This window comes from Daldinia loculata (assembly GCF_022478755.1).
Source record: "Daldinia loculata strain CBS 113971 unplaced genomic scaffold F4817scaffold_11, whole genome shotgun sequence".
NCBI classification, from domain to species: Eukaryota; Fungi; Ascomycota; class Sordariomycetes; order Xylariales; family Hypoxylaceae; genus Daldinia; species Daldinia loculata.
In genome coordinates this window covers 406,712-433,886 of record NW_026054865.1, presented here as the reverse complement: position 1 = coordinate 433,886, position 27,175 = coordinate 406,712, and the positions used below count along the sequence as shown (strand labels likewise).

Below are 27,175 nucleotides of genomic sequence, written 5' to 3'. Positions count from 1 at the left end.
GCCGCCCGCCCCCCCCCCCCGCCCCCGCCCCCCCCCCCCGCCCCCCCCCCCGCCCGCCCCCCCCCCCCCCCCCCCCCCCGGCGCGGACGAAATATGCCACCACGTCTTCCCTGCAGCGGATGCCTACCAGACATCCGGCGTACGACCGGCCGGGGGGAGCGACCTCGGGGATGTTGGCGTTTATGGATAATATGTACGGATTTGCATGCGGGGTTTGCGGGGGCGGAGGAGGTGGCGGAGAGGATGTACGCGGTGGTGGGGGGTGGGGGGAGGATTCCGATTCGGGTGCCGCTGGGGAGGGATAGTTGGGGGATGGTTGTGGCGGAGACGGAGAGGGTGAGGGGGGAGTTGGAGGAGTGGAGGGAGTTTAGTTGTGGGATGGGGAATCCGGAGGTGGAGGGTATGGCGAGGCTTGTGAGGTAGAGGTGTATAGTCAGTGTTCGCTATACCTATTAAGATATGGATGGTTAGTAAAGGCTTCGTGTTTAGAGGCTGGTAGAGTTGAGAGGAATCACTGCATTGAGTCTTTGGGTAGTGTATATTTGATTGTATTTTGATTAACTCTTCTCTATAAGCTAGATATTTCGTAAGGATGGTTTGACGAAGCTAACATCCTGGTAATTTAGTCATTTTCATGATCGCAGTGCTTCGGATCTTAGTACCTTCTATATGTAAGTGAGGTTACAAGCACATGAAATGCGAGCCCAGGTAAATATGGATGATTAATGACTAAAGCACGCTGTTTAAACTCAACTACATACACATACCTGATCAATACTAATATGATTGCTGGTGTAAAGAATCAAAGTGAAGTATAGGGGCCTAGGTAGTTGACCCGGGGATAGGTCTTGATTATCTCGTCTTTTGGGGGGGTATCATTAGTAACATGCTCTTGTTTCCTTATTTCTTCTCCTCGTCCTCATCCGAAGAACTCATAAACTCGTCATCTTCGTCAAATCCGGCGAACGCTCTCGTGACGGGCTTCCCCGATGTGCTATTCTTTGACTTGGTGTTCGTCGGCGGAGTTGGACCCTTCGAGCCGTTTGACTCCTCGGAATCTTCTCCTTCGCTTGAGTCTTCGTCCATATCCTCCGTGGAGGCGGAGCCGTGCGATGTGCCGAGCAGGTTGTCTTTGTAGTTTCCTGCCTTTATGGCAGCGAGAACTGCCTCGCGCGTTCGCTCGCTGGCCTCTTCCTTATCTTCAACCCACTTGCCATCTAAGCGGCCCTTCGTGCTGTTCTTAATCTCGTGCTCCCTCTCATCCGCGGCGTCGACGATCTGCTGCCAGCGCGCGCGTCGCTTTTCCTTTTCCTTCTGCTCCATCTCAGGTTTAATTGCTAGGTATTCAGCTAACGCCTTAGCCTCATTGACTGTTCTTATTCGGCGTCCATCTAGATTCCTGCTAGATGCGTTTTCGTCGCCGCGGTTCCTCTTCTTTTTCGAAGACATTCGGCCACCAGCTGCTCGGAGCTGGGAGCCGAAGCCACCCTTGCCACCGCATAACGGGATTGATAAACGTAGAGACAAGAATGCATCATCGGAGTCGCAGAGAGTAGAGACTAGATCTCTGGAGTTAGAGAGGATTTGTTTGTTTGATACGGTAGTCAGAATAAGTCGCGAATCAAATTGCGGTAGTCGGTCCTCGATGCGATGGTGAAGGTCTGAAAGGGTTGCGGTTGGAGGGATAGGAAGAGATAGAGTAGGAGGTAGGCCTAAGCCTGAGAAGGTTGTTACAAAGACGTTGATATTCCCGGGAGCCATTTTGTAGGGTTTGTATGGTGGTATGAAAAGACTCGCTGGGTTATCGGCCTTATGGTTTAAGGCGTCGCTCTTGAATGTTGAAAGATAAAAGGCTGCTGGACTGGACTTGATGAAATGGTTGGAATGGATTGATGATTCTAGATGGCTAGAGTGGATCTTATCGCATTTACGCCAAGTCCCTTATCTAAATGGGTTATCCACCACAGCCACAAGCAACCTTGAGTGGTCTGTGCACGAAACAGGGCTGTCAGGTCATTACATAAGCCACAGTTTCCCACACCCCACTCAAATTCATAGTGGTCGCTTCCGTCTCCACCATAGGGTTTTTGCGCACAACCAAAAATTCCCTGGACCTTCAATCCATCGCAAAGTATCCATCAGCCTGTCGACTTCACATCAATCACGTCCACCCAACCAGTTCAACATCTTGTCACCGTAACCAACCGCCAAGATGCTGATTCCGAAGGCTGACCGCAAGAAGATCCACGAGGTTAGACGAGCAGCTCAATAATTAATTTTCTAGAAATTCGAGAATTGTCGAGCTAACATTTTTTTGTTCGCCATGTAGTACCTCTTCCGAGAGGGCGTGCTGGTCGCGAAGAAGGACTTCAACCTTCCCAAGCATCCCGACATCGACACCAAGAACCTCTTCGTTGTCAAGGCCCTTCAGTCGCTCAACTCCCGCGGCTACGTCAAGACTCAATTCTCTTGGCAATACTACTACTACACCCTCACCCCCGAGGGTCTCGACTACCTCCGAGAATGGCTTCACCTCCCCGCCGAGATCGTCCCCGCTACACACATCAAGCAGCAGCGATCGCACGCTCCTCCCCGAGGAATGATGGGTGAGGGCGAGCGTGAGCGCCGACCATTCGGCCGTGGCCGTGGTGGTGACCGTGGTGACCGTGGCGACCGTGAGGGTGGCTACCGAAGACGGGATGCTGGTGAGGGCAAGGAGAGCGGTGGTGCTCCTGGCGAATTCAACCCTCAATTGTAAGTTTTTACTGGCAAGACCATCCTTTTTTTTATACGATCTTATACTTACTCTAATGGACAGCCGTGGTGGATTCGGTCGTGGCCGTGGCGCTCCCCCTTCGTAAGAAGCTTCTACTACTACTCTTGAAAATCCCTTCGACGCACATGGTAGCCGGGTATGGACATGTACTCTAGGGAATGGAGCACCTGCATAGTCTCACTTCTCTGCACGTGATAGAAAACTCGTGGGAGGAACCTCGGATGCACGGTTGGGAGTTATTAGGAGGCTAAATCCTCGGAAATCATCAATGAATTATGGACATGCTTTTTGCTGTGAAGAGACCAAAATTCCCAATTAAAGATGCTTGGATCGGTGAAAGTTAATGGAGTGCGAGGAAATATGACCAAGCCGATACCTATGAGCCTCTACGATTAGCATGCAAATGGCTACAACTTATTAAGGAAGTATGTGTTTTATTCAAATTCCGGAAGGGAAATGCGTGACAAGTTGTTCTCGAAGTATTCTTATTGCTACATGTTTCCTATCAATTCTGGACGTAGGGAAAAGGAGGGTTTGCATCAGGTACACTTGTAACTGTGGCATGACTTGGACGGTATCGAGAGGAAGGCACTATGTATTAGGTACCTTAGGTAGATATATGCAAGTTACCCGTAATACTTTATCCACCTCGGTTTGCAAATCGGAGACTTCCGCCCGGCTCCGGTGCTACTGATTAGATCCTCACGGCGGTTTCCTCAATTGTCTACGTTAGTAATAGAATTCTCGTAATTCTTATCCTGTTCAAATTCGGTGAAGCTCCGTGACATTTCCATCTTTAGACAACAAACTGGACAATAATAGCGCGCCGAGCCCCGGAATATCTCCAGAATATCCCCATTTTCATCCCGATGACGACCAATCGCGGCACGAAACCTGAGCATAATAGGCATAGCTTGCGTATCATTAGCCTTTCTGCCTTTACAGATTGGCCAAGTTCTTCAAATGTGAAACCTTGCGCATAGATCTCTCAAATCGATTTCGATCGGACGGATCTATGAGTACATTAATATTCATTCGAGCATCGCCAGGACCCTCTAAGCTGCAGTACGGATAGAAGATCCATACACATTAAACCGTAGTTGGTTCTGTGCCGCTTCGACAGAATCTTAACTGGCACACGACCACTATGAGTTTTATCCCGAAGCTATGCCACCGAGCGAATTTGTAAAGCTCCGACAGATGTAGTAATGCTTTTATGATGCCGAAACAGCGCTCAACGTTAACGCCGTGCTACCTGACACCCAACCTCGCAACTCGCAGCCTCAGGTCTCACTCGGCTGGCTATGTAGTCGGCCTTAACGTGAGATACTTCTCTTAATAAGTACCAATTGATTATGAGGGGTAATCTTACCTTAAAGGACTTTATGTATACTCTCTTACAAAAATACTTAGACAGACGCGGGGGTCAAGTGACATCCGGGCGCCTCCAATTTCAAAAAAATGTCTGACCGAACCATCCGGTAAAAAGTCAGAATTGAAACAAATATGGCATTGACCAGGACATTTGCAGGTGATGCTCATGCCATTAACCTACGAATTGGTATGTCGAATATGGAATATGAACACTCATGTCGACCCAGACTTATGGAATACCGACAGACCACGCTTCTTTTTTTCGCCGAGAGCGCGATGGTACCGTATAGACCACGCAAGATGACGTCCGGGTTCCATCGGGAGCACTTCTCCAGCCAAACATTTTTATCAGGTCATTTTACCAGCGCTGTCTTACCAAGCTAGCCAGCTTCTGCAAGGTAGATATTACTCGAGTGGAGTCACTCACACGCGCAACACTAGCGAGACCAACTTGACGTAGTGTTTTACGAGTCTTGGTTCTATCGAACTATACCTCCAGTGGATCTATTTCCGGCTAGCTAACCCAATCAGTTAGGGTTGTCTGCGAGGTGAACGCATGCCGTTGTTATGGCGGGGTGTAGCAGCATATGTCTAAACTATTGCCCCTCCTTTCCCATCCTTTGTTTCTTGGTGGCATGGCAGCATGGATAGCTTTGCAGGCAAACTCATCATTGGAACCAATCATTGGAACCAATCCTATTAGAAAGTGTGAATAATGGGTTGGGGCTTGCGCCTCTTCTCTTCCCCGCGGGACGTAATAAGAAGACAACATTCCCAAACGTCTTCGTTTTCCTTTTACTTCCTTCTTGACTAAATCACATCGCGACCATCTACCTCACTCCCAATATACAAACAGCTTCCTCTATCTGTCTCTTCTTCCACAACTCTCTTCCATTGGAGTTGATTGTATAAATCTCATATCTACAATACCCCTCATCCTACGATAGACTTTTGTGTCTAGAAAACAAACAAAATGGCCTCCCTTCCAAAGACCATGAAGGCTCTCCGGCAAGTCTTGTCCTCCATATAAAGTTATATTGTGCCAATTAAGGACTGTCTCTAGAAACCCCAATGGAGCTCCTTCGGTCAATTCTCTTTGTACGTAGTTACTAACAGCCATATCCCTCGTAGATATGAGAAGCCAGAAGTATGGGGTATCGTCGAGGTTCCTCTACCCACCTTACGGCCCGGTGACGTCCTGATCAAGGTCAAGGCAAGTCAATTTCGCTTGCCATATATAACCTCGCAGCCGTAATAACACGAAACTACTCTAGGCCTGCGGTGTTTGCGGTACTGATTTACACATCCACGAGGGAGAATTCATTGCCAAGTTCCCTCTAATCCCTGGCCACGAGACCGTCGGCGAGGTTGTCGGTAAGAAGATATAGAGGATAAAATGCGTCACAATACCAACTAATAATCACAATTAGCAATTGCCGATGATGTTAAGGAATTCAAAATCGGAGATCGTGTTGCTGCGGATAACTCAGAGCTCTGCGGTCACTGGTAAGAGAAATCCTACCAGATTCTAGACTTTGAACGTAGCTAATCTACCTCCAAAGCTTCTACTGCCGAAGAGGCCAAGAACTTCTCTGCGAGGACTTCAAGTCACACGGTGTCCTAGGATTGGACGGCGGTTTCGCCGAATACGTGCGTACTTCCTACCTATTCGTTGTATAGTCTTTTATTAGCTAACTTGTATGCTCTGAAATGTAGACCTCTTACCCCCAAGGTAAACTCTTCAAAATCCACAACCTCAGCGATGTCGATGCCACCTTAATCGAACCCGCCTCCTGCGCCATGCACGGTCTAGAGAAGATCGCCCCGAAGGCTGGATCCCATGCCTTGTTGATTGGAGCTGGTCCTACCGGTCTCATGATGGCTCAATTCCTGTACGATAGGACGATCTCAATTCCCATTATAAATCAGTGCTAATATTCTTCCATAGACGTCAGAATGGTGTTTCGCAATTAACTATTGCTGCCCCCGAAGGTTCCAAGATGGAATTAGCCAAGAGTCTCGATGCCGCCGATTTCTATGTTCCTCTCTCTAGGTCAAACGCCGCACCCCAATTTGAACAAATCAAGAAGGACAACCCATATGGTTTCGACATTGGTAGGCAAACCGCATATACTAAGAGTACTCGACGATGCTAATAGGGGATATAGTTGTGGAAGCCAGCGGAAGCTCCAAGGTTCTCGAGGATGCCATCAACTACGTTCGCCGTGGAGGCAAGCTTGTCTGCTACGGCGTCTACCCCAGTTCCGCTCGCGTCTCTTGGCCCCCAGCCAAGATTTTCGGTGATGGTAAGTTATATGCCACTACTATTACGATGAGATTGGACTGACCGAAACTAGAAATTACCATCATCGGCTCCTTCTCCGAGACCTACATGTTCCCATCCACTGTTGACTACTTAGATAGCGGCAAGGTCAAGACCAAGGGTATCGTCAACAAGACCTTCAAGCTTGAGCAGTGGGGCGAAGCTCTTGAGAGCATCCGAAACAAGTCTGCCATCAAGGCTGCTATTGTTTTTGACTAATTTGGGAAGCTGGATAGGATACAAGCGAGAGGAAAAGTTTATCTATTACATGATTAATGCTACTACTAACCTAGACAGTCGAGTTGGTTAAACTGTAGTTAAAATAACCTTTTATTCTGAATGAACAAAATCTCCGATTCGTTATCCTTTTTGATCTGCGCCTCCAGGGTTGTATAAGACGATGCTTCACCTTGCAGTTGACATGAACCAATAAGGGACCATGTGTTTTCCTAAATAGGGATGAGGAACACGAGCGGCGTGGTTCATTAGTATGCAAAGGAAATACCATTTGTCAGCTAGGTGGTCCACGTCGTCAATATAAGAATCGAGAACCCCACGACCTTGATGGTCAGGCCAGCACGCCTTCGTGGGTAACCACTTATGCAACTACATTATTAATAATCCTACCGCGCGTCTCCGCTCTTGTCCAGTCTTCCCACAGCCAATATGCCGACTGCCGTTGTGACGGGAGCTAACTCTGGCATTGGTCATGCGTTTGCCCAGATCCTTATACGAGAGGTATTGTTTATTATCTTCACTTTTCATATTATACCTAACTGCCATCTAATAATCACAATCTATAGGGTTATAACGTTATAGCCGCCGACCTCGATGTAAGCGGAAAACTCACGTCGCTGCAGTGCGACGGAGTACAGCTAGATGTTACATCCCCTGTCTCAATCGCCTCGTTCGTGTCGTCTTACGGTGGTCGACCAATTGATTTACTGCTGAATATCGCGGGCTTTATGGCCCCGCCGGATGAGGACGCTTTGTCCACGGTGTCACTCGCTACTCTGACCAAGACATTCAGCGTCAACACCTTTGGCCCGTTACTCCTTACCCAAGCCTTACTTCCAAACCTCCTCAAATCGGAAAATCCAAAGGTAGGCGTGATGTCGAGCCGCGTAGGCAGTATCACGGACAACAGCTCCGGCGGGTCCTACGCGTACCGCGCGAGCAAGGCTGCTGCGAACAGCGTGTTTAAGAACATCGCGGTGGATCTGAGGGATAAGGGGGTTGCGGTGGTCATTATGCATCCGGGCATTGTGAAGACGCCGATGACTGGTATGGGCGAGGGGATTCCGGAGGCGGTTTGGCCGGAGGAGGCGGCGGAGAAGCTGTGGGGTGTTGTTAAGGGGAAGGGGTTGGAGGACACGGGGAGGTTTTGGCATAGGGAGGGGTTTGAGTTGCCGTGGTAGGTTCGTGGTAGGTTGGTTGGGGTTGGGATTAAGGGGTTGGAGATTAGTATGGGGGGGTACGTAGGGCTATGATTGCCTTGAGTACTTTGCCTGTTGGGGCTGTCTCGCATAGGGCAATTAGGGCAGCCCTGTGCTGGCCCCCTATTCTTCTAGAGGTTTTACTAGTAGCGTTTATATATAAGATCCTTTTCTTCCATAACTTCCCTCGCCAGAGACATAATTAGGTTAGGACGACTCGCTACTCTGTGTTTCGCGCGATATCGCCTGGAACAGGCCCCCAAGTACCATTGGTCATACCGATTCCGGAGTCGCTCCGTTACACCTGCTAGCTCTTGCTCCTCTGGTTCAAGAGCTAGACCACTTCGAGTGCTTGCTGTGCTTTAACGCGCAGCTTCGAAAGACTGGTAGCTATTACCTAGCCGGCTCCTCACCTTATCGGGGTCATTGTCATCCTTAGTATTGATGTTGAGTAGCTCGGGTTGTCGACGTTGAATGCGATTGTGACACAACTAGTTTGTTGCCGGGAGATACTGTAATAGCTTCGTCTTGCTCACTTAGTTCAAGCGCCAGTCCGATTGCTTGCTGCTCCTTAGAATGCCGCTTCGAAGTACTGGCAATTATTATCTGTTGACCTCCGGGCCTGGGGATGCTTCCAGTGTCACGGTTCCCAACCTCGATGTTATGAGGGTTGGGTTTTTAATATAGATTATTACTGCAATCCCTGTGTAGTTGCAAGGACATGGTAGGGCTCCTTCAAATTTTCGTAAAACCATTACTTTTAGCAACGGCTTCCGCTCCGGCCGCCCCCTGATGGGGAATTTCTCTTAGACTTAACGGGTTTAGGTTGAACTCCGCGCTATTATAAATATAGAAGCCCTCCCCTTATTAAGCCCAAGTATGACGCTGGTGTTATGAATCATAGCCTGAAGGAGAACCCGTCTGGCAGCCCCATTCGTTATCTGGACGAGTTGGAGGTCCACGGTAATCAGTACCTCGGCGGGCGCGGTGACGAGCCCCGGGGGCATTATTTTCGCGCAAGGCCTCGTTGTCTCGTCTAGGAAGGTTGTTATGGGTGATAGAGTAGCGGTAATTAGAGTAGTGTTAGGGGCGGCGACCCAAAGCCATATGCCGGGAGCGGTTTGTTTAAGGCTGAATTATTATAGGTAAGAGAGACCCGGAGCCATACTTCGGGAGCGGTTTATTTAGTGTTGGAGTGAACCATCTAGGCCAAAGGCGAAAGTACCTATAGGTATAACTAGGTGAAAATATTAGCCTTTATCTTTTACTGGGTATTGAGAGAAGGGTAAGAAATATCAAACACTTACGAGATATGTGAATATCACGGGTTCTCCATCACCCGGCCGACAACGCCTGCAGGATTGCATAGCCCTCCACTTAAGACATTCCGTGCCTTAGGAGAAAGTGGCCGTGAGTAGATAATAGATTAATTAGAGTTAGGGCAAAGAGGCCTGAAGCTGGTGCTTCCTCGCGATCTCCCATGCCTTAAGCGAGGGTAGTGCCTGGAATACTCTTATTCGACATAAGTTATGTGAGTGAACTTGAACTGGGAGGCGGATGGTGTTGGCAGGTTGGGAGAAGAAGGGTAGGTATATAATAGAATAATTAAATATGTGGGAGCGTATTGAAGAAGTTTCCATGATTAGGGTACAGCTACTTTTCGAGGCAGGATAGGTAAAGAGCATACTACTAGGTAGGAAAAAACATTAGTCCCTATCCTCATCACCATCGAGGAAAAAGCAGGAAGATAAAATACTTACAGGATGCGTTATAGCTCTTCATATCCATCTTGATATTTCTTAGAATAGGCCTTCCCGTAAGACGATTCGTGTTGAAGATACTAGGTGCCAGGGTAGGGGGTAGGCGATATATAGGTAGACATTTCCCTGGTCCTCGATCGCCTGCTTAATGCCATTGGGAAGAGATCTATTCACCTTCATAGGTTGTGAAGAAGGTAAGTGTATGATATAGGCGCCTATGTACTGGGGGTCCAACGGCCCACACCTGGGTGCACCGGCCGGAACCACCTGGGCTGTATGGCCTGCAGGGGCTATCGGAGCCACCGGAGCTACAGGTGCTACCGAAGCTAGAGAAAAATGTTAGCCTCAATTCTCATCGTTATTGAGGGAAGGGTAAGAAGATAAAACACCCACAAGATGCAATAGAGTATTATACGACACCCTCGATACCCCCAGAATATAACCCCTCATCTTTAAGATAATTCATGTGCACGAAGGTCTGTGAGGGCCAGGAGTAGGGAGTAGACGATTTATAAGTCTATCCATGGCCTGCTTTATGTCCTCTGGCAGAGAGCCGCGGCGTCGTCGACGGTGCCGTAGGTTTGGGCGACCTTGAACTGGCGGTGGTCGAAGAACTTGACGCAGGCATGAACGATATCGGTCTCGGGCCTGGTAACCTTTCTGCCGCCTGCGACCTCGTACTCCTTGCCGGCCTCAAGGATGGTTCCGGCGTTGAGAAGCTCCTGGGTAGGCTCACCTACGGTGTGAGCGTGCTTCTGAGTCAATCATGCCGTGATTTGGATGATGAGTGAAGAGAGTATGACCAGAAGGTGAACGGCTAAGTAAGGAAGAATGTCAGCCCCGGCTCTTATCACTATTGAGAGAAAAGTGAGAAGATAAAATACTTACTATGTATTAGTGTGTCCCTGTTCCTCCACTCTTGAGGGCTGTGGCATGGTGAGAGCCCAGCCATCGTCGAAGTCCATATGCTCATCAAACATCCTGTTTAATATTGCCATTGGACTCAAACGCCTTGCAACGGGTAGTAAACGTGTCGCGTGCGACACGGCGAGAGGCATGGCCCGTCTCGCAACTCACTGCGGTCCGATCCACGGTTTTCAGCAAGTCTTTGCTTGCATTGTTAAAGATAGCCACCATCATAACGACCTGTCTGGTCGTGACAGTTACGCCATTTCCCAAATCAATATTTGGGTTCGACATCTTACTTAATATTAGCAATGAACTCGAAAAAGAATGATGTGTCTGCGTTTAGCCTCGACAGAGATATCTTCGAGAAGAATCAAGATTCAGGTTATGAAACAAGACAATAGGTGGAACAGAAAGGGAGAGGATATAAGCCAGAGCTGTTACTTACCTTGGTGTTTGTTGTCAGGTTCTGACGAGAAAGACGTGGAACTCGCGATAGGTGTGAGGGGAGGGGGTGTATAGGGGGAGGATTATGGTTGAAGAGATTAATATTTCTTATAATTTGAAAGGTTCCATAGTTGCCAACATTGCAGGGTGGATGAGTTGTAGGTCCAGAAGTCCTTCACAGCATTCTCTATGCCATCGGCGAGTGAAATATTCACTTTGCTAAAAAGGCTTACTCAAATTAGTTTCCCGCTTTTTATATACAATCTGTGGATATAATGTACTTACCACTCCAGGGGCTGGAATAGCCCTCAGCTGGGCTAAGTTACCCAGCTGAGGTACCCGGACGGCGACGGGGGCCGAGGCCATAGGAGCCGCGGGAGCCGCTAGAGCCATAGAGGCCACAGGGCAAAGTGCGTTGGAAGCATTGGTAGTTTATGAGAAGGTTAAAGGGTAGGGTGTAAGGAGTAAGGAATAAGGAATAAGGAGCAAGGAGTAGAGGAGGGGGAAGAAGGTCTTTTGTAGGGCGAGTGAACCTGATGGCTGCTGCCACCAAAGCTAGGACCCGCCCGCCCGCCTCGATAGTAATTTGCTCGTGGAAGGTAGGTTAGAAGTTTAGGGTTTGTTACTGTTTCGCGAGGTTTCGCAAGGTTTTGCGAGGTTTAGGTTACTTATGGTCCTCCTGTGAATGGACGAATAGTTGGCACTGTATTTGCGTTGTGCACATGGGTCCAGACTGGACTACTTGCCAGGACGAGGGTGTTGTATGACGACGATGGTCCTGCGCCTTCGGTGTTCATGGAGAGAGTCCATTACCAGCGCGAGTTATCGTCACTAATGATAGTTAGTAACTTATAGTTATACCACCTGGGATGAGATGACAAAACATACCTTCTCAATTGTGATTCATGCGCTTCAAGTATAGAGAAGACTTTGAGTTATCTTAAGGTATTCCCCCTTCCCTGTTGCCGAGCAAAGACTATTGTTCAATTAGTATTCTAGCGTCGCCGATAAGTTGTGAAGATAGAGAAATATAATAGTGGTAAACTTACTTTTTTAAGACTGTAATTGTTAGAATAAGTCTTTTACTTTAGTTGGTTTGTTGTGGCGTCTTAATCGCTTTGTCAGAGGATGGCTTGTTAATTAATTAAGATTGTTGATTAGGTAGGTAGTAGTTAAGTTGGATTGTTGATTGAATATTTTTGTGATGAGAAGAGAGGGGAAAAAAATTCTTAGTTGCGCCCAAGGTGCGCCGACTTTTATCGTCGCCTGAGGGCGGTGACGAGGGTGGTGATGGTGGCATTTTAAGGTACTGCCGGATTTAACGGTTGCCGTAACCACGGCGTAGCTTAGGTACCTAAAGTACCTGACAACTGTAAGCCCGCTGACATGTTAACTTAAGTGACTAAGGTAGCTTCGGTACGTAGAGTACGCCGTCCCTAAAGGTTCTCTACAGTTGATACAGGAGTCACGATGCTGTCTACAGCTGGTTGTCTAGCAGTTCGCCAGACAACATCATGACTCAGTACCTCAGCTAGATACTTGCTTGTTATTTGTGTACAGTGTACAAGGTAGACAAGGCAGGCACCATGCTGCAATAGATGGCACCTTTTGGTTTCAGCCTCGTGATAAGTACAATATTTTCCCTTCTCTTAAAGGTAATTCACTTAAGCTATTTCCCCAAGTGCTAACTAAATACATGTATACTCCGACTTGGTTGGCAAGTTGAGAGTTAATAAGTGCTCAATATATATTCTTTATTGAACTTCACGGGAAATCTCGCCAGTTGGATTCAAGTAGCAAAAGCGCTGTCTCTTGTTGGTACTTCAAGAGACAATCAAGTCTGTTTACTTAGATAGGAAGTTAGGCCCATAGTTGTTTAGTTGGATAGAGTAAGGAGCAGCTTAAGGGGTATATAGCCAAGTTGAAGAGACCGAGGGTCTGTCTATGTGAGTGTAACTGGTAGAAGTTTATGTTATCACTTTCAATTGCGTATCTATGTCAGCCCTTTGTGACGCCCTTCGATCTAGGTAAAACAAGTTTTCATAACCAGCGTCATTACCAACACATAGACAAACCACACTCTCTCCTAACAAGTAAGGTAGCGGATATCTGGGATAATACAAATCTCAAAGAATGAATATCAAAGCAGATCATATTGGTACAGGTCTTTAAATATAGAAACATAATATTGGAGGTGAATAATTCAGACGTAACAAGGGAAGTTCTATGATGCACTGGATAATACTTTGGTTTGATCTCTATATGCCTACCACTGATGTAGATACTATACGCCGACATTAGAAGCACTATTATTATTATATTGTTTAATACATAATAACCTAGGCCTTTTAGTTCCTCGACTTGTAACAAGTAGTGCCACTACACGAAACATTTACTTGCTTGGGGGTTCTTAGTATTTATATTGATCAGTTCCTTGAATTCATAGACTTTGTAACACCGAAGCTTAAAATATATCTAGTATTGGGTAACTGAAGTTGCTATGGATAGAAGTGCGAACTATCCACCAGATAACCCCCTTTAAGACATTGGAAATCTGATTGGCTTATACGATCAAGGACCTTTCTTAGAGTATATTCCAATCATCAGCTAGGTTTTGGTTGTTGATTACAGAAGTACTCCGTGACTGGGTTTTATTTCGGGAAATCTATTTCGCATTTGCTTAATATAGCAAGGTTGAGCCTAAACTTAAACTGATCATTCTTCTAATATTCCTCTACAATATATTATCATTGGTGGCAACACAAGATAGCGTCTAGGGCTAGTGAACTGGTGGTCCTACTCACAACTACGTAATGTTTCAAAATGTTGCGTCTTGGCATTTGATAATACATACATTTAGGTTAACTAGCAGGTTAGTAGTTTATACAGAACTTTTCCTATCAACTGAATCAATACTGGAGACTTGTGTAACCTAGAGTCTTCTGCAAAATCGGATGGGGTTGATCGAATAGTTGTAATTACAACATGTAATTACGATATGCTTGCATCTCCATTTTGCGGTTGGCATGTGCTGTAGAAAAAGGTTATTAAGTCATGGCGGCAAGTTAAAACGATTAACTTCCTGGATTATGTTGCGTCGGCAGGAAATCAACTTGTCAGAACTGTCAAATTGCCCGTGCTTCACCCCTGCTCAAACTTGGATGAGGATACGAATTACACCTGCGTGGCTGCGTGGCGCCTACCGTCAGAAAGGTACCTCATTATGTCGTGCAACGCAAGATGGGTGGACCTTGTATGGGATGCTTGCGGAGACTGGGGCAGGTTTGGACAAGTTTGGGCAGGTTTGGGGGGGCAAGCGGAACGCTAACAGGCTAGAACCGTTAGGTACCTGTCAGGCCTAATTCCAAGGGGGTTTTCGGGAAGCGGCAAGCGCTATGGTTGGTACATTCTGTTTCATAAGCTCCTCCAATTTCCAAACCGGCACGAGCCTTTGGGCCAAATTCAGTTCCTATTTGTTAACGAATTCCTAATCTTTCCCACACGAGACGATACGATCTACCCTATGATACACTGCTGCACTGCTGCAGTGCTGCTATTTGCAGTGATCCCCAGGATCTATGTCTCCTCTAAATCTTTCATACGAGATATTGTCACCGACGGATCTTGTTATTATAAAGAATAAGTATTGCGTCAGTGTTTGTTCCTGTCAAGATCTACCCGGGTAGAGATTGCCATCGCCGTCAAACGATCTAGTACCTGTCCATGAGCTTCTCACTTGCCACGACTCTCTCTCGAGCTAGACTCTACTTACCTTGTCTGGGCATATCTTGGTAGAAGCTAGGTAGATGCAGAGATAACCCCCCCCGTTCTTGCTGCTGGGCTCACCCAATTTCCGCAATTGCGAGCTATATACCTGAGCAACCTAAGCAAGCAATATGTCTCGTTCTAATCGGCCTTTTGGCCATTATGACTTCCCACCTCGTGATCCGTCCGCGAACGAACAATTTCGCCGCCCTAGAGGTAATTCGAGACGTCCCGAGTTTGAACCGTTGAGGAATATTCAAGTACAAGTCGATTCGAGTTCCGACGACGACGACGACGATATACCCGTCACGAAGCCGAACCGACCTGCCCAGCACTCACGCTCAATGAGTCACCCGTTTCCCTCGCTTTTCTCTAGCAAGAAGAGGAAGAATGCACGACCCGAAGACGAGTCCGGAAGCGGAGACTTTACCGCTGACATCGGTCCTAAACCCATAGCGCAGCAGAATATGGCTCCTAGAATGATACCGCGTGGGCCAGTAGATTTCGCGACGGGGAATTGTATGACGTGTGCTAGCTTGGTCCGATGGCCTAAAGAGCTTCATATCTTCAGGTGCACCATTTGCTTAACCATAAATGATCTCAAACCCTACGATTCTGCCGCTGGTCATACGGGTACACAACTCGGAGTTAGCGGTGCTTCGCCTCCAAACGAGACTGAGTTCGACCCCTCACGACGACCTTCGCAATGTCGTATGTTCTGCTACCATATCCCAGGATCATGACCTTTACTTACTCTTATAGCAAATTCTATATCGCTCGATCGCACCAAGCATATCATCAAGCAATGTTTACGTTCATCGTTAGAAGTTTGTATATCGGCACAATCACGCCCAGAGCGTACCGGAATTTGGCCAGGCCGATTCTTACCACGTCCACCCAACGAGCATTCTGCAAAGATCCAACCCCCAAGTAAGCAAGGTAGTTCGCCCACTTCAAGTGCAAGCCCGCCTAGCCATGTCTATAATGCCGTGTTCGATGACTTTGCCGATCTCAATCTTGAACCAAATCCATTGAACCGTAACGTATCTATGGCGAGGTCGTACTCGACGTCGTATCCTGACGTCAGGAGTTCGACTTTCCCTGTGACTGATCCCGTCGGTGAATGTCCAGACGCCACAGTTTCGGATTTAGAGCCCAAGATAATTTTTAAGAAGCTGGAGGAATACTTAGTGTCATGTTTTAGTTCCTATCTATGTATCAACAATTCATTCGCTACTCGGCACATGAGCGCCAGCTCTAAGCTTCCCCCCGAAGCTGTTAAGCAGCAGGCCCCTGAAAGTAAGAAGGAGCCAGTTCGCGACGATACACCAATTTCAGAACTCGACCCTAAACTATTACTTTTGGGCGACGTCGCGGAGAATGGCACATGGTGGACCGGGGGTCGAGAGGAGGTTCTACCCTCAAAGACCCCATCCCGGCGGAAAGACGATGTACCCTCCATTGTATCTTCCAGATCCCCCCGAATCGACTGGGGCGCAGCCAGTGAATGGTATCATGTGGTAGTCAATGCAGCCCAGCTCTGGCCGGAAGTCTATGCAGAGGTGCTTTTACTTGATCCGTCTCGGGTACTGTCAGATGCAAAGCTATTACAATTCGAATCACTCGCTATCTCGGCTCAAGAGCATATACAGCAGGTTCTATTAAAGTGTACAGAAACGCTCCTCAAACGACCATGTCGGTTAATGAAAGAGCCTCGGGATATTCGCTTTTTGCTCTTGATGTTGGCGAATCCTCTTCTTATTTCAGGATTCAAATCATACAGCGGCCAGTATCAACATCTAAGCAAGGGAAAGAGAGTGGCTGCAGGACAGAGTGTAGTAGAGTCTCAGACTAAGACTTCCGGAAGGCACTCCGGAATTATCAAGCGAATTCTTGGTTTACTAGCAAATTCGTCTGAGCCATGCCATCATCACCTGGTTACCTGGTTCTCTAGGTTGCCCGAACATCTCTTACTTCAAACGAAGGATCTAATCAACGGGTTCATCGCCTACAGGTTGAACCGGCAAAGCCAGAAGACGGTTGAGCCACGAATTGACGTAACGGGTGGTTTAATTCCACAGATGTCTAATTCTCGCTCTAGTAATACAGCGGCATCACTTCACGCCGCCCTAGAATCCTCCAAGTCAAAAAAGCAGAAGCTGCCCATCGAACCGCAACGCGCGGCGTATACGGATGACTGGCAAATTAAAGCCGCCGCAAGGGTCATGGCTCTTGTATATTCAGGCAATACTTTGACGTACGTCCGGCGTACTGATAAATCTGGTGGGCGTAGCCATGGCCATTTAATACCGAAAAGCGATTTTTACAACTCGCTGGTTGACGGCTTAGACTTCAAAGCCGACTTTGAGCTATGGGAATCAAGAAGAGGCCGTTTCACCTTCTGCCAATATCCGTTCTTTCTCAGCATCTGGGCGAAGATACAGATATTGGAGTTCGATGCCAAACGGCAAATGGCCGGAAAAGCGAGAGAAGCTTTCTTCGACAGTATTTTGACACACAGGAACTACGAGCAATACCTTAACCTAAATATCCGTCGAGAATGCCTCGTGGAAGATAGCCTGAAGCAAGTAAGTGAAGTCGTCGGTAGCGGTAGTGAGGAAATCAAAAAAGGTCTACGTATCGAATTCAGAGGGGAGGAGGGTATTGATGGTGGAGGACTTCGGAAGGAATGGTTTTTGCTTCTCGTGAGAGAGGTATTCAATCCAGACCATGGTCAGTGTCTCACTCATTTCCCCTCAAGAATTATGTCTAATCTTTTGATCCTAGGGCTCTTTGTTTACGACGAAGACTCTAATTTCTGCTACTTCAACCCGAATACTTTCGAGACATCAGATCAATACTTCCTTGTCGGAGTAGTACTTGGATTGGCCATATACAACTCAACCATATTGGACGTCGCATTACCACCCTTTGCTTTCAGAAAGCTACTCGCCTCCGCTCCTCCTCCTACCCTCGGGGCACCGGCGCACTCACGTCCGACAATGAATTACACTTTGGACGATTTAGCTGAGTTTCGCCCAGTCCTCGCAAAGGGGCTTCGGCAATTACTAGGCTACGAGGGAGATGTCCAGTCTACATTTTGTCTCGACTTCGTGATTGAGGTCGAGAAATATGGTACTAGAGTTCGAGTGCCTCTTTGCCCAGGGGGCGAGTCGAAGATGGTGACAAACGCAAATCGGCGGGAGTACGTCGACCTTTATGTCAGATATCTGCTTGATACTTCGGTCAGCCGGCAATTTGAACCTTTCAAGCGAGGCTTCTTCACCGTATGTGCTGGCAACGCACTGACGCTTTTCAAACCGGAGGAGATTGAACTCCTTATCCGCGGTTCAGATGAATCGTTAGATATTACTGCCTTGCAAGGAGCTGCGGCGTATACAAACTGGCCAATCCACATGCCACCCGACCAACAGCCCACGATACAGTGGTTCTGGGATACGTTCGAGAGAGCTTCTATTACGGATCAACGTCGGTTACTATCTTTCATAACGGGCAGTGACCGCATCCCAGCTATGGGTGCGGCATCTCTCGTAATCAAGATCAATTGTCTGGGCATCGACGAAGGGCGGTTCCCTTCCGCGAGGACGTGCTTTAATATCTTAGGCTTATACCGCTACGCCTCACGCCAAAGACTGGAAGAATTTCTATGGCGAGCGGTTAACGAGAGCGAGGGATTTGGACTCAAGTAATAGTGTAGGACAGGTTCACGGGCTCATGGCAGCATTTCAGAGGCGTTTATGGATTCGGGGCGCCCTTCGAAAATGGTGTGCTGAAATACCCATGAACGGATACTTGAACAAAATTATATGCTACTAGTATTGTACTTGGATGGCAGGACTTCTCGGGACAAGAGGAGACCTGTAATTAAGGGGGCGTTCGCACTGATTATACCCAGCCAGCTGTATCATTGCTGTATATGGCCACCATAGCGAATGATGAATTCAACCTTTGCTTCTTGAATCGAGTATTAGTAGATGGTGCTGATGTAAAGGATCTAATCTATCGCCGCAAATATTGAAGTACTAGTAAGAGTCTGCTTATAAAGCCATATATGAAGAAGTTCTATATACCAAGGCCCTGTCGTATTTGGAACCGATTGGGTGACACTGAGGGATATGCATCGCTACACATGACGTCCCCAGTCGCTTAATGTATTTTGATAGGATTTCTCATATGGTGCCTATGAGTATTGGTTAATAATAGCTTTGGTCAAGAATATGACTAACTGTCGAGCTTATTCCTGATTACAGATCCGCCAACGTCACGAGGACTTTCAGGGGAGAAGACTAATATCAGATGGCCACGTAGAACATGATCTATGATATATCCCATATTTAGCATCTACTAAAATGGTTACTTATGGCTTTACTATGTAGATACCGATGGCATCATTACCAAAGTCATATCCCGAAGAATCTCTCGTGACTGTTATACAAGGTGTTGCTGACGGACCCATATATATGTATGTATGTATGTATGTATGTATGTATGTATAAGAGTGAGGTGAAACAGCATTGCCATGCTTATTAAGACAGCCAGCATCGTGGGATTGGGTTGGGTCTTTCGCCCCCCCAGCTGGCGTGAACATGCGGTCAGCCACTTTGGATTCGCAACGCCCAATCGTAGGGGCTCTGGTGTACGAAAAGGGCAAACAGGGACTCATGGCTGACAAATAAATTCCGGGATATGAGGGATGGCTTAATTGGTACTGGGTAGTGGTACAGGGGTTTATTTATTCTAAAATATTATATATATACACAATATGTTTGGGATTATGAGGTATTCCCGCTGGATGAAAACTGGATATTGGGATGATTAGTTCTGAGTGAGCGCTAGTTATGTGGAAATGTATATTTTGTCTTGAGGCGTTTGGTAATTGCGCCGGTGATGCTAGTTGACGAGCGAGACATATCTTAGTATTCTGTTAAATGACTGGGGTCACAGCTGAAAAGCGACTATAATGTATAGTCGTGATCACCAATTCGTAAACATGGATATTAATATACTTCAATTGCAATTATCCCCGTGCGAAGCTTTTCTCAAATGCTACAGTGTTGATTGTGGTATCAGCGCTGTTCAATGCGTATATGGAAAGTCATGTGCTTCGAGTTCGACGGTGTGTATAATTTTTCTTTTCATTGGCTAGCATAGAAAATATAGTAGAACCTCATAACTAACGCATGCAACTTTATACTCTGGTAACATTGAGTTTGCCAGGCCTATACAGCCGTCTAGAAATAAACGCTCTCCCTTGTCTTATAATAGACATTCAAAACAGAGCTCGCATAGGCTAAAATTACGAGGAATCGAAGTAAATGCCGCACCGGCTTTGTCGTGGCTTTTATTCAAACCTCTCGCGGGATAAGCCAGGGGAGTATAATCAACAAAGGGCTATTCGTCATTGAATCATGTAAAGAGTATGCGGGCCGCATATACGTGTAGAGCTCGTAATTGAAAAAAAGCTCAGGTTTTTTTATAGCGCAATTGGCTCCGGCTGCCGGAGCCGGGATCCACGAAATTACCGAAGACAGAAGTTCTAGATGGAGTCAAATTTCCACCGGAAATGGACGTGGCCTAGGCAATGGAGCTATGTAATGTATAGCGCGGCTAGCCGGCGCGGCGAGAGTCTTACTACGACTTGTATAGACTAGTAGATAGCCTTTAGGTGCTTCTTATGTGCCCCCTTGGATGCTGTGTTGCCGTGGGGAGGAAGAAACCAACGATCGGGCCTATTTTCTCCAGCCTTGTGTGGCGTTGCCATCGGCCAGTCATGGCCTCACTAGAATAAGCTTGATTAGCGGGACGATGCTGGTAAGATTTGCTTCTGCTTACTGCTATCTACAGCTTGCGTATGCTTCATTGGCACGTTTGGCCCTTGCCCATCCACATTGGTTGGATCAGGAGGTTGGCCAGCCAGGTGGAAGGTTTTTGTCATTTTTGTCACACACATGCGATGTCGGATACGACGCATTAACATTCAACAGGTTGAGAAGTTAACTGTCCGTTGTTCTTTAACTTACGGGTCACACGATAAGGCGTGACGATCAGTAGAAGCTGATGGCGAGCATTGATAGCTATGTATTTATCAGCAGTCGAATATGATACACTAGTACTGTGGTCTCGAGAGGTCATACGGAACAGCTACGGAACAGCTACGGAACAGCTGCGGAGTAGCGTTGCTTTGAAACTCCGGTACCTGGCGGACCTTAGATGCATGTTAATGTTAATGTTAATGGGGGACCCTGAAGGCAACATTGAACTAAAAGTTGAGAGAGATCTATCTATGTCCGCATGTGGAATGTGTAAGCTGAGCCGCCGAATCGTGGTAATGGCAGCATTGGAAGTTCGCCATCCCATTCTCACAGGTTTCGGACCAACGCAATAATTTGTCTTGACTTTGTTAGTATTGGAATCGCGACGAAGCAATTCTGACTCTCTTGTCTTAGCCAATTCGGCTATGCTTTGCAAAAGCCGAGCTATATCGGATAGAATCGTGAGATGCGTCCCGTACAATGACCGAGAACCCGTTAGACATTCGTGCCATTTTCGGTTAACACAGTGACAAGATGTTTCTCGGCTATGGAAGAGTGACTTTGGATATACATGGATGTCGACGTTTGGTTTGAAACTCTTGGGAGCTCTCAAGACCCTCTTTAAGACCTCAGTTTGAGAAATATAGTAGTGTTTTCCTCATGGGTTTTGAGTTATTTTTCATGAGACGCATTTATTGATTTGGGGGTTGTCACTGATGGTCCTCAAATAAGGATCTGTGTGATGTCAACGGAACGTAAGTACACTGTTCAAGGAGCTCTCCGGAGTTACAAGCGCTATACATCTTACCCGGCTAGATGGGTTTGTCCGTCGTACTCGTTTCGTATAACTAGATCCCCTATAAAAGAACAAGGAAGAGCAGAAAGATGGAAAAGCATTGGTATCTAATTTGATATTGACTTATTGACTTATTGACTGATATATGAATAAAGGACCCCTATCTTGTGATTGCACGATACTTCTCGTTTGATTTCTATCAAGTCAGCTCATGTCTCTCGCCATATAAGTCAACGCATCATAATATGTAGAAACATGTGATGTTAGACGTGATTACCTACCTATGTTAGCGTAGGTGCAACATGTGTGTTGAGAGAGAACATTAGCGCGGCGGGGTGATGCGGATGTAACTAACAAGTACAGTTTATCAGGGAGTACAGTAGGAATTCCCCGAATGAGGTTACCTTTTACCCCTCTAAAAATAATAGGTCCTGGGTTGCCTGGCTTGCCTGGGTAGTCGCATGTGGGCAAAGTGTTGTAAGGCCAAGTCTATGGGAAACCCATAGGAAGTTGCCATGGGTTGCCATGGGCTGCTTATGACTGCTATGGGAGGGATTAAGCACCCCACCTACCCACCTTGCTGCATCATATTTTTTTCTTGGTAAGGTCTCGTCCCTCAACCAATTCCATTTTTATTTTATGTCGCTCATATGCCATCATAAAACTGGTAACCCCTCCATATCCCTCTTTTTACCTAACTCAACAACAACATATTTAATCTGGTCCGTCTACCTCTTTCAATTCTCTTCTCTTGTTATATTTTTTTTCTAATCAAACTTCTAGTCCACGTCAGAGTCCAGCAAACAGAACGTTAACCTTTCCAATTTAAATAATAGGTGAGAGCTAGCTTCCCCTCTCCCCCTCCAAACAGCTCCCCTTCATTACCCCGCTATTGATTATCGCATGGATGTTGTAACGTCGACGAGGTTTTGTTTCTTGCCCCGCCTACCTGGATCACTTGGCTTTGTTTGGAGTCTCGGAAGCTCTTTCTGCAACGCTGGGATGCGAGACGAGACGAGTAAAAAAATGGGAATTGTTGTGCTACACAGTAACAATTCTAATTTTTATCGATTTCGGACGGCTATGATCCATTGAGCTGAATGAATTGAAATACCTCGTCTTACCACTTATCTTACGAACCCAAATTCTTTCATCATCTATATCATACTCTCTATTTCTCCTGATAACCCCAAACCTCATCTAACATTATCTTCGCAGACTCAGTTGAAAATGGTTGTCAAGGTTGGCATCAACGGATTCGGCCGTATCGGCCGTATCGTCTTCCGAAATGCTGTCGAGCACGAGGACATCGAGATCGTTGCCGTCAACGATCCCTTCATCGAGAATCACTACGCTGAATACATGCTGAAGTACGACTCGACTCACGGCATCTTCAAGGGAACTGTCTCCCACGACAGCGATGGCCTCGTTGTCAACGGCAAGAAGGTCAAGTTCTACCAGGAGCGTGACCCCGCCAACATCCCCTGGAGGGAGACTGGTGCCGAGTACATTGTTGAGTCGACTGGTGTCTTCACCACCACTGAGAAGGCCAAGGCTCACTTGAAGGGTGGTGCCAAGAAGGTCGTCATCTCTGCCCCCTCTGCCGATGCCCCCATGTACGTCATTGGTGTTAACGAGAAGACCTACGACGGCAAGGCCGATGTCATCTCCAACGCCTCTTGCACTACCAACTGCCTTGCTCCCCTTGCCAAGGTCATCCACGACAAGTTCACCATCATTGAGGGTCTCATGACCACCGTTCACTCCTACACTGCCACACAGAAGACCGTCGACGGTCCCTCCAACAAGGACTGGCGAGGTGGCCGTACCGCTGCTCAGAACATCATTCCCAGCAGCACCGGTGCCGCTAAGGCTGTCGGTAAGGTCATTCCCGAACTTAACGGCAAGCTTACCGGAATGTCCATGCGTGTCCCTACCTCCAACGTCTCCGTTGTCGACTTGACCATCCGTATCGAGAAGGGTGCCACCTACGACGAGATCAAGGCCGCTATCAAGGAGGCTGCTGAGGGTCCTCTCAAGGGTAAGCTACATTTCTACCTAATAATCGTACATGTAAACCATAAACTAACATTATTCTAGGCGTTCTCGCTTACACTGAGGATGATGTTGTCTCTACCGACTTGAACGGTAACACCAACTCTTCCATCTTCGATGCCAAGGCCGGTATCTCTCTGAACAAGAACTTCGTCAAGCTCATCAGCTGGTATGACAACGAGTGGGGTTACAGCCGACGTGTCCTTGATCTCCTGTCCTACGTCGCCAAGGTTGACGCTGGTAAATAATTTCCTACGATTTAATGAAAGAAAGCTCTGACGGCGTAATCAAAACGTGCGGGTGGGTTTTCGTCCAAGTAATGACTGCCAGGTAATATGGCTGGGCTCGGTTGAGCAGTACGACATCATTATGATTCATCATAAATAAATGAAATAAGCAAAAAAATCATCTTCATATTGACATCCTCGCCATATCGTGGCTGTGAAATTGGTTGCACTGCATGACGAGAATGTAAAATCATACCCTGTAGTGGCACCATGTAATTACTTCTTCCATTCACATTGACAATTGATCAATTCGAATTAATACGAAAGTATTTCGTAGTAATAGTAACCTCGAAAAGTCTCAATATTGCAATCCGCTTACGCCGATGTACCTATGATACCTACACTCTTATATCGTAAATTACTCATCCGGTAGTAGTAGGTAAATAATAGTAATAGCTTGCTTGGCCTATCTCTCTTGTTCTCGCCTAAGCTACCAGTTTTTGGTATCCCATGTAACGCCACTGAAAAGGGGAAGAAACAAAACACCCAAATTACGCTCAGCTGATCTCCATAGCGTCATCGCCGGCTTGCCCATTGGCCACTGTCAAGTCGACGGCACCGGTTTCGCCGATCAACCGCTTCTCAGACTGGTTTACGAATCCGACGCTGCGGGCGGGATCGTAAAAGAGCTTGAAGCTGCGCTGGACGTCTTCGACGGATACTTGCTTGGCCCTGCGCTTGGCGCAGACGAGTTGAGAGGTTGTGATTAGATTGCTGGCGTACCGGAGCCCGGCTTCCTGGCCGATCTTCGTTAGTAAGGCTAGGGCATCGGCTGATACATCTACCTCCTCCTCGGTGGCGCGGAGGCTTAGGATCTGGCGGATCTCGTCGGGCGAGTAGGTCTGCGTCTGGATGATGACTACACGGTCGAGGAAATCGAGAGGTAGGCCGTGGGGGCTGCGGTAATCTGTACCGCGGATCTTGGAGTGTCCGCGGTTACTAGCCATGATGACGATGGGGGCGAGATCAACCTCGAGCGCGCGGTTGATGTAGCTGAAGCACTCGATGTCGAGCATGTGTACCTCGTCGATGAAGAGCACGCCAGGCACAATCTCGGCTTTGCCTTCTTCCTTCCACTCGCCAACCTTGGTGTCGATCTGATCGCGGATCTCGCTGCGGATCTCGCCCGTGTCGCCGCTGAAGAGGGCCAGGAAGCCCTGGGTGCGCGAGTTGATTACGTCGATCTCGTGCAGGGTGACGGTGTGCACGACTTCCTTGCGCTTCTGCAGCTCGCCGTCCGGGCACTGCAGGAACTTTGTGTCGGCGCCCATGGCGTCGTAATCACGACTGCGGGCGTAGCTGCGGCCTAGCTTGGTGATCTTGCCGGAGCCCTTGTCGATGGAGATGATATCGCCGGCCATGACGCGCTCCTTGGTCATGGCGTCGATCATCTTGGCGCCCATGTCGTAGACGGCCTCCATGTCGGTCGTCTTGATGGTGAGCTTGCCCTGCTTGGCGCCGCCCGTCACGCTGCGGTCGATTTGGATCTCGACGACTTCGCCCTCCATGATCTCGGATTCTTCCTTGATGCGCACGCCGATCGACTTGCGGAAGGCTTGGGTTAGGGCTTCTGTCTTGGACATCTCGAGGGAGAAGATCTCGGACGAGGCGAGCGATGTGAAGGGTACGTCCGGGCCGAGCGATTGCGCCATGCCCATTGCGATGGCTGTCTTACCCGTGCTGTGGAGTGCCGTATGGTCAATGGTAGGTTCTTGTGTTGATAGATGTATGAATTGTGGCTTGGCTTACCTTGGAGGACCGGCAATGAGAACCGCCCTTCCGGCAATCTTCCCTACCTTGATCATCTCTAATATAACAGCCGCCGCCTTTCGCGCCTTCTCCTGGCCGACGAGGCCTTGCGACGCCGAGCGAGGTTCTAACGTGTCGGCATCTACGCCTAGGCCTCTGATATGCGAATGCGCCGCGATGAGGTTCAGGCCTCGCAGCTCTTTGGTCTCGCCGACGGTCATGACGGGCTGTGTGTTTCCACAATATTGATTAGCTTTCGAAGCTCCATTTTCTCGATTATTATCGGTAAAAGATTTTTGATTTGTAAAGTGGTTATACTTACAGCAGCCATTTTTGGAGAGAACTCGGTTTCAATTCCCCGGGTTGAGTGGTTTGTAGCTCTGGAGTTTCCTGTTTTGGCGTTGTCTCTTTGCTGGCTGGCCTTGTTAGTTAAATCTTTAAAGCTTCCTAGGAAGTCAAATCGCAGCTCTGGAAAATTAAACGCGTTACATGGGTACACGGCTTATTGTACAGTATCGGTATCTTATCAGCTCATCTTGGCAGTCTGCGGCGCTCAGGGCAAGTAAATGTGGCGTTGTGGCGTTGTGGCGTTACTGGAAGCAATCTTCCACCGGTTGGACTTTTCCTGGTGGCTGACCTTTGCGATATAGGTAACTTTACAAGGAACCTAAAGGGGTACGCAGAGTTATAGATATATGAACTTTTTGATTGGTTTATATTAATTAACTCCTCATAATAGTAAATGCAGTGGAACCTGAACCGCCTGACAACAGATGCCCTACCCCACTCACTTATTTTGATGGTTGTGCTACCTGGCCACCACCGTGATATTTTGTTCAAATAATCCAATATGATCAAGCACAATACTTGGGTACCTATGTAGCGTTAACTAAAATCTTACATACAACCTTGAACCAACCGGTTGGAAAAAAGCAATTAGATCATGGACCGGGTTTAACCTCTCCTTGTTTCTTTGCCACTTATTTCGTTTTGCATATCGCGTTTCATCGCGTCGATCTCGTAATTGCAACGCTACCTAAGCAACTTTACATGAGAGCGAGTTGGCTTTCCATTTTTTCTTCTTCTCTTGTTGGCAACAACAGTCAAATCCACCCCGTGTTTTATTATAAAGTCATGCCCCTCTTTCCTCTATGATGTGTACCTAGGTACAGGCAACCGCCGGTTGTACTTGTTGGTTTACATCTTTTCGTGATCCATGCCTATAGGAGGTAGGTACCTTAGGAGGTACTCTACATGGTACTCCAGGTACTCTATTTACTTGGCTCCCGTCGTCTGATAACTCAAGAACGGAACTTACAACGCATATACATACTCGTTGGCCCACCCACCGCTCTTTCCTTCTCTTATATTCGTCGAGTGTAGGTGCCCACAGAGCGAAGTCTATCGCTAACAGGCAGTTGAATTAGCTGTGTGCACCTACCAAGCGC

General features: G+C 47.5%; 8 protein-coding genes across 8 annotated transcripts; 5 read left to right on the top strand and 3 right to left on the bottom strand.

Moving 5' to 3' along the window:
• Positions 1-82: 82 nt before the first annotated feature.
• F4817DRAFT_330841 (uncharacterized protein) lies at positions 83-547 on the top strand (the record flags this gene model as incomplete). Its single annotated transcript, XM_049302437.1, has 1 exon — positions 83-547. A coding segment is annotated over exon 1 (325 nt), but the record flags the coding sequence as incomplete, so codon positions are not given.
• F4817DRAFT_330838 (telomere stability and silencing-domain-containing protein) lies at positions 533-2,044 on the bottom strand. The gene has a single exon (XM_049302436.1). The coding sequence runs from the start codon at positions 1,759-1,761 to the stop codon at positions 901-903; it is 861 nt and encodes a 286-aa protein (XP_049161314.1). The 5' UTR covers positions 1,762-2,044; the 3' UTR covers positions 533-900.
• A 3,079-nt stretch (positions 2,045-5,123) lies between these two features.
• F4817DRAFT_357337 (L-threonine 3-dehydrogenase) lies at positions 5,124-6,692 on the top strand (the record flags this gene model as incomplete). Its single annotated transcript, XM_049305909.1, has 9 exons — positions 5,124-5,158; positions 5,282-5,357; positions 5,425-5,524; positions 5,581-5,656; positions 5,713-5,800; positions 5,867-6,042; positions 6,099-6,265; positions 6,319-6,456; positions 6,508-6,692. The coding sequence occupies 9 exons, from the start codon at positions 5,124-5,126 to the stop codon at positions 6,690-6,692; spliced, it is 1,041 nt and encodes a 346-aa protein (XP_049161313.1).
• A 359-nt stretch (positions 6,693-7,051) lies between these two features.
• F4817DRAFT_330826 (short-chain dehydrogenase/reductase family enzyme) lies at positions 7,052-8,087 on the top strand. Its single transcript, XM_049302435.1, has 2 exons — positions 7,052-7,211; positions 7,277-8,087. The coding sequence occupies exons 1-2, from the start codon at positions 7,140-7,142 to the stop codon at positions 7,889-7,891; spliced, it is 687 nt and encodes a 228-aa protein (XP_049161312.1). The 5' UTR covers positions 7,052-7,139; the 3' UTR covers positions 7,892-8,087.
• Positions 8,088-10,202: 2,115 nt separating this feature from the next.
• Positions 10,203-11,415, bottom strand: F4817DRAFT_313719 (uncharacterized protein; the record flags this gene model as incomplete). The annotated part of the gene is made up of 2 exons (XM_049300288.1): positions 10,203-10,424; positions 11,308-11,415. 2 exons carry the CDS (start codon positions 11,413-11,415, stop codon positions 10,203-10,205), a joined length of 330 nt encoding a protein of 109 aa, XP_049161311.1.
• Positions 11,416-14,792: 3,377 nt separating this feature from the next.
• F4817DRAFT_25681 (HECT-domain-containing protein) lies at positions 14,793-18,768 on the top strand. The gene is made up of 3 exons (XM_049299228.1): positions 14,793-15,498; positions 15,550-17,520; positions 17,575-18,768. Exons 1-3 carry the CDS (start codon positions 14,919-14,921, stop codon positions 18,495-18,497), a joined length of 3,474 nt encoding a protein of 1,157 aa, XP_049161310.1. The 5' UTR covers positions 14,793-14,918; the 3' UTR covers positions 18,498-18,768.
• A 4,098-nt stretch (positions 18,769-22,866) lies between these two features.
• Positions 22,867-23,939, top strand: F4817DRAFT_313717 (glyceraldehyde-3-phosphate dehydrogenase; the record flags this gene model as incomplete). Its single annotated transcript, XM_049300287.1, has 2 exons — positions 22,867-23,677; positions 23,737-23,939. The coding sequence occupies 2 exons, from the start codon at positions 22,867-22,869 to the stop codon at positions 23,937-23,939; spliced, it is 1,014 nt and encodes a 337-aa protein (XP_049161309.1).
• Positions 23,940-24,115: 176 nt separating this feature from the next.
• Positions 24,116-26,158, bottom strand: F4817DRAFT_25606 (TIP49-domain-containing protein). Its single transcript, XM_049299220.1, has 3 exons — positions 26,050-26,158; positions 25,728-25,954; positions 24,116-25,658 (listed from the first exon to the last, which is right to left on the bottom strand). Exons 1-3 carry the CDS (start codon positions 26,056-26,058, stop codon positions 24,476-24,478), a joined length of 1,419 nt encoding a protein of 472 aa, XP_049161308.1. The 5' UTR covers positions 26,059-26,158; the 3' UTR covers positions 24,116-24,475.
• Between the last annotated feature and the right edge of the window lie 1,017 nt (positions 26,159-27,175).

Bases quoted from the DNA above. Each gene is read 5' to 3' on its own strand.
- F4817DRAFT_330838 (XM_049302436.1), bottom strand. From the start codon at position 1,761: ATGGCTCCCGGGAATATCAACGTCTTTGTAACAACCTTCTCAGGCTTA.
- F4817DRAFT_330826 (XM_049302435.1), top strand. From the start codon at position 7,140: ATGCCGACTGCCGTTGTGACGGGAGCTAACTCTGGCATTGGTCATGCG. The intron at 7,212-7,276 runs GTATTGTTTATT...CACAATCTATAG, and splicing joins CCCAGATCCTTATACGAGAG to GGTTATAACGTTATAGCCGC.
- F4817DRAFT_25681 (XM_049299228.1), top strand. From the start codon at position 14,919: ATGTCTCGTTCTAATCGGCCTTTTGGCCATTATGACTTCCCACCTCGT. The intron at 15,499-15,549 runs GTATGTTCTGCT...TTACTCTTATAG, and splicing joins ACGACGACCTTCGCAATGTC to CAAATTCTATATCGCTCGAT. The intron at 17,521-17,574 runs GTCAGTGTCTCA...TTTTGATCCTAG, and splicing joins GGTATTCAATCCAGACCATG to GGCTCTTTGTTTACGACGAA.
- F4817DRAFT_25606 (XM_049299220.1), bottom strand. The intron at 25,659-25,727 runs GTAAGCCAAGCC...GGCACTCCACAG, and splicing joins CTCATTGCCGGTCCTCCAAG to CACGGGTAAGACAGCCATCG.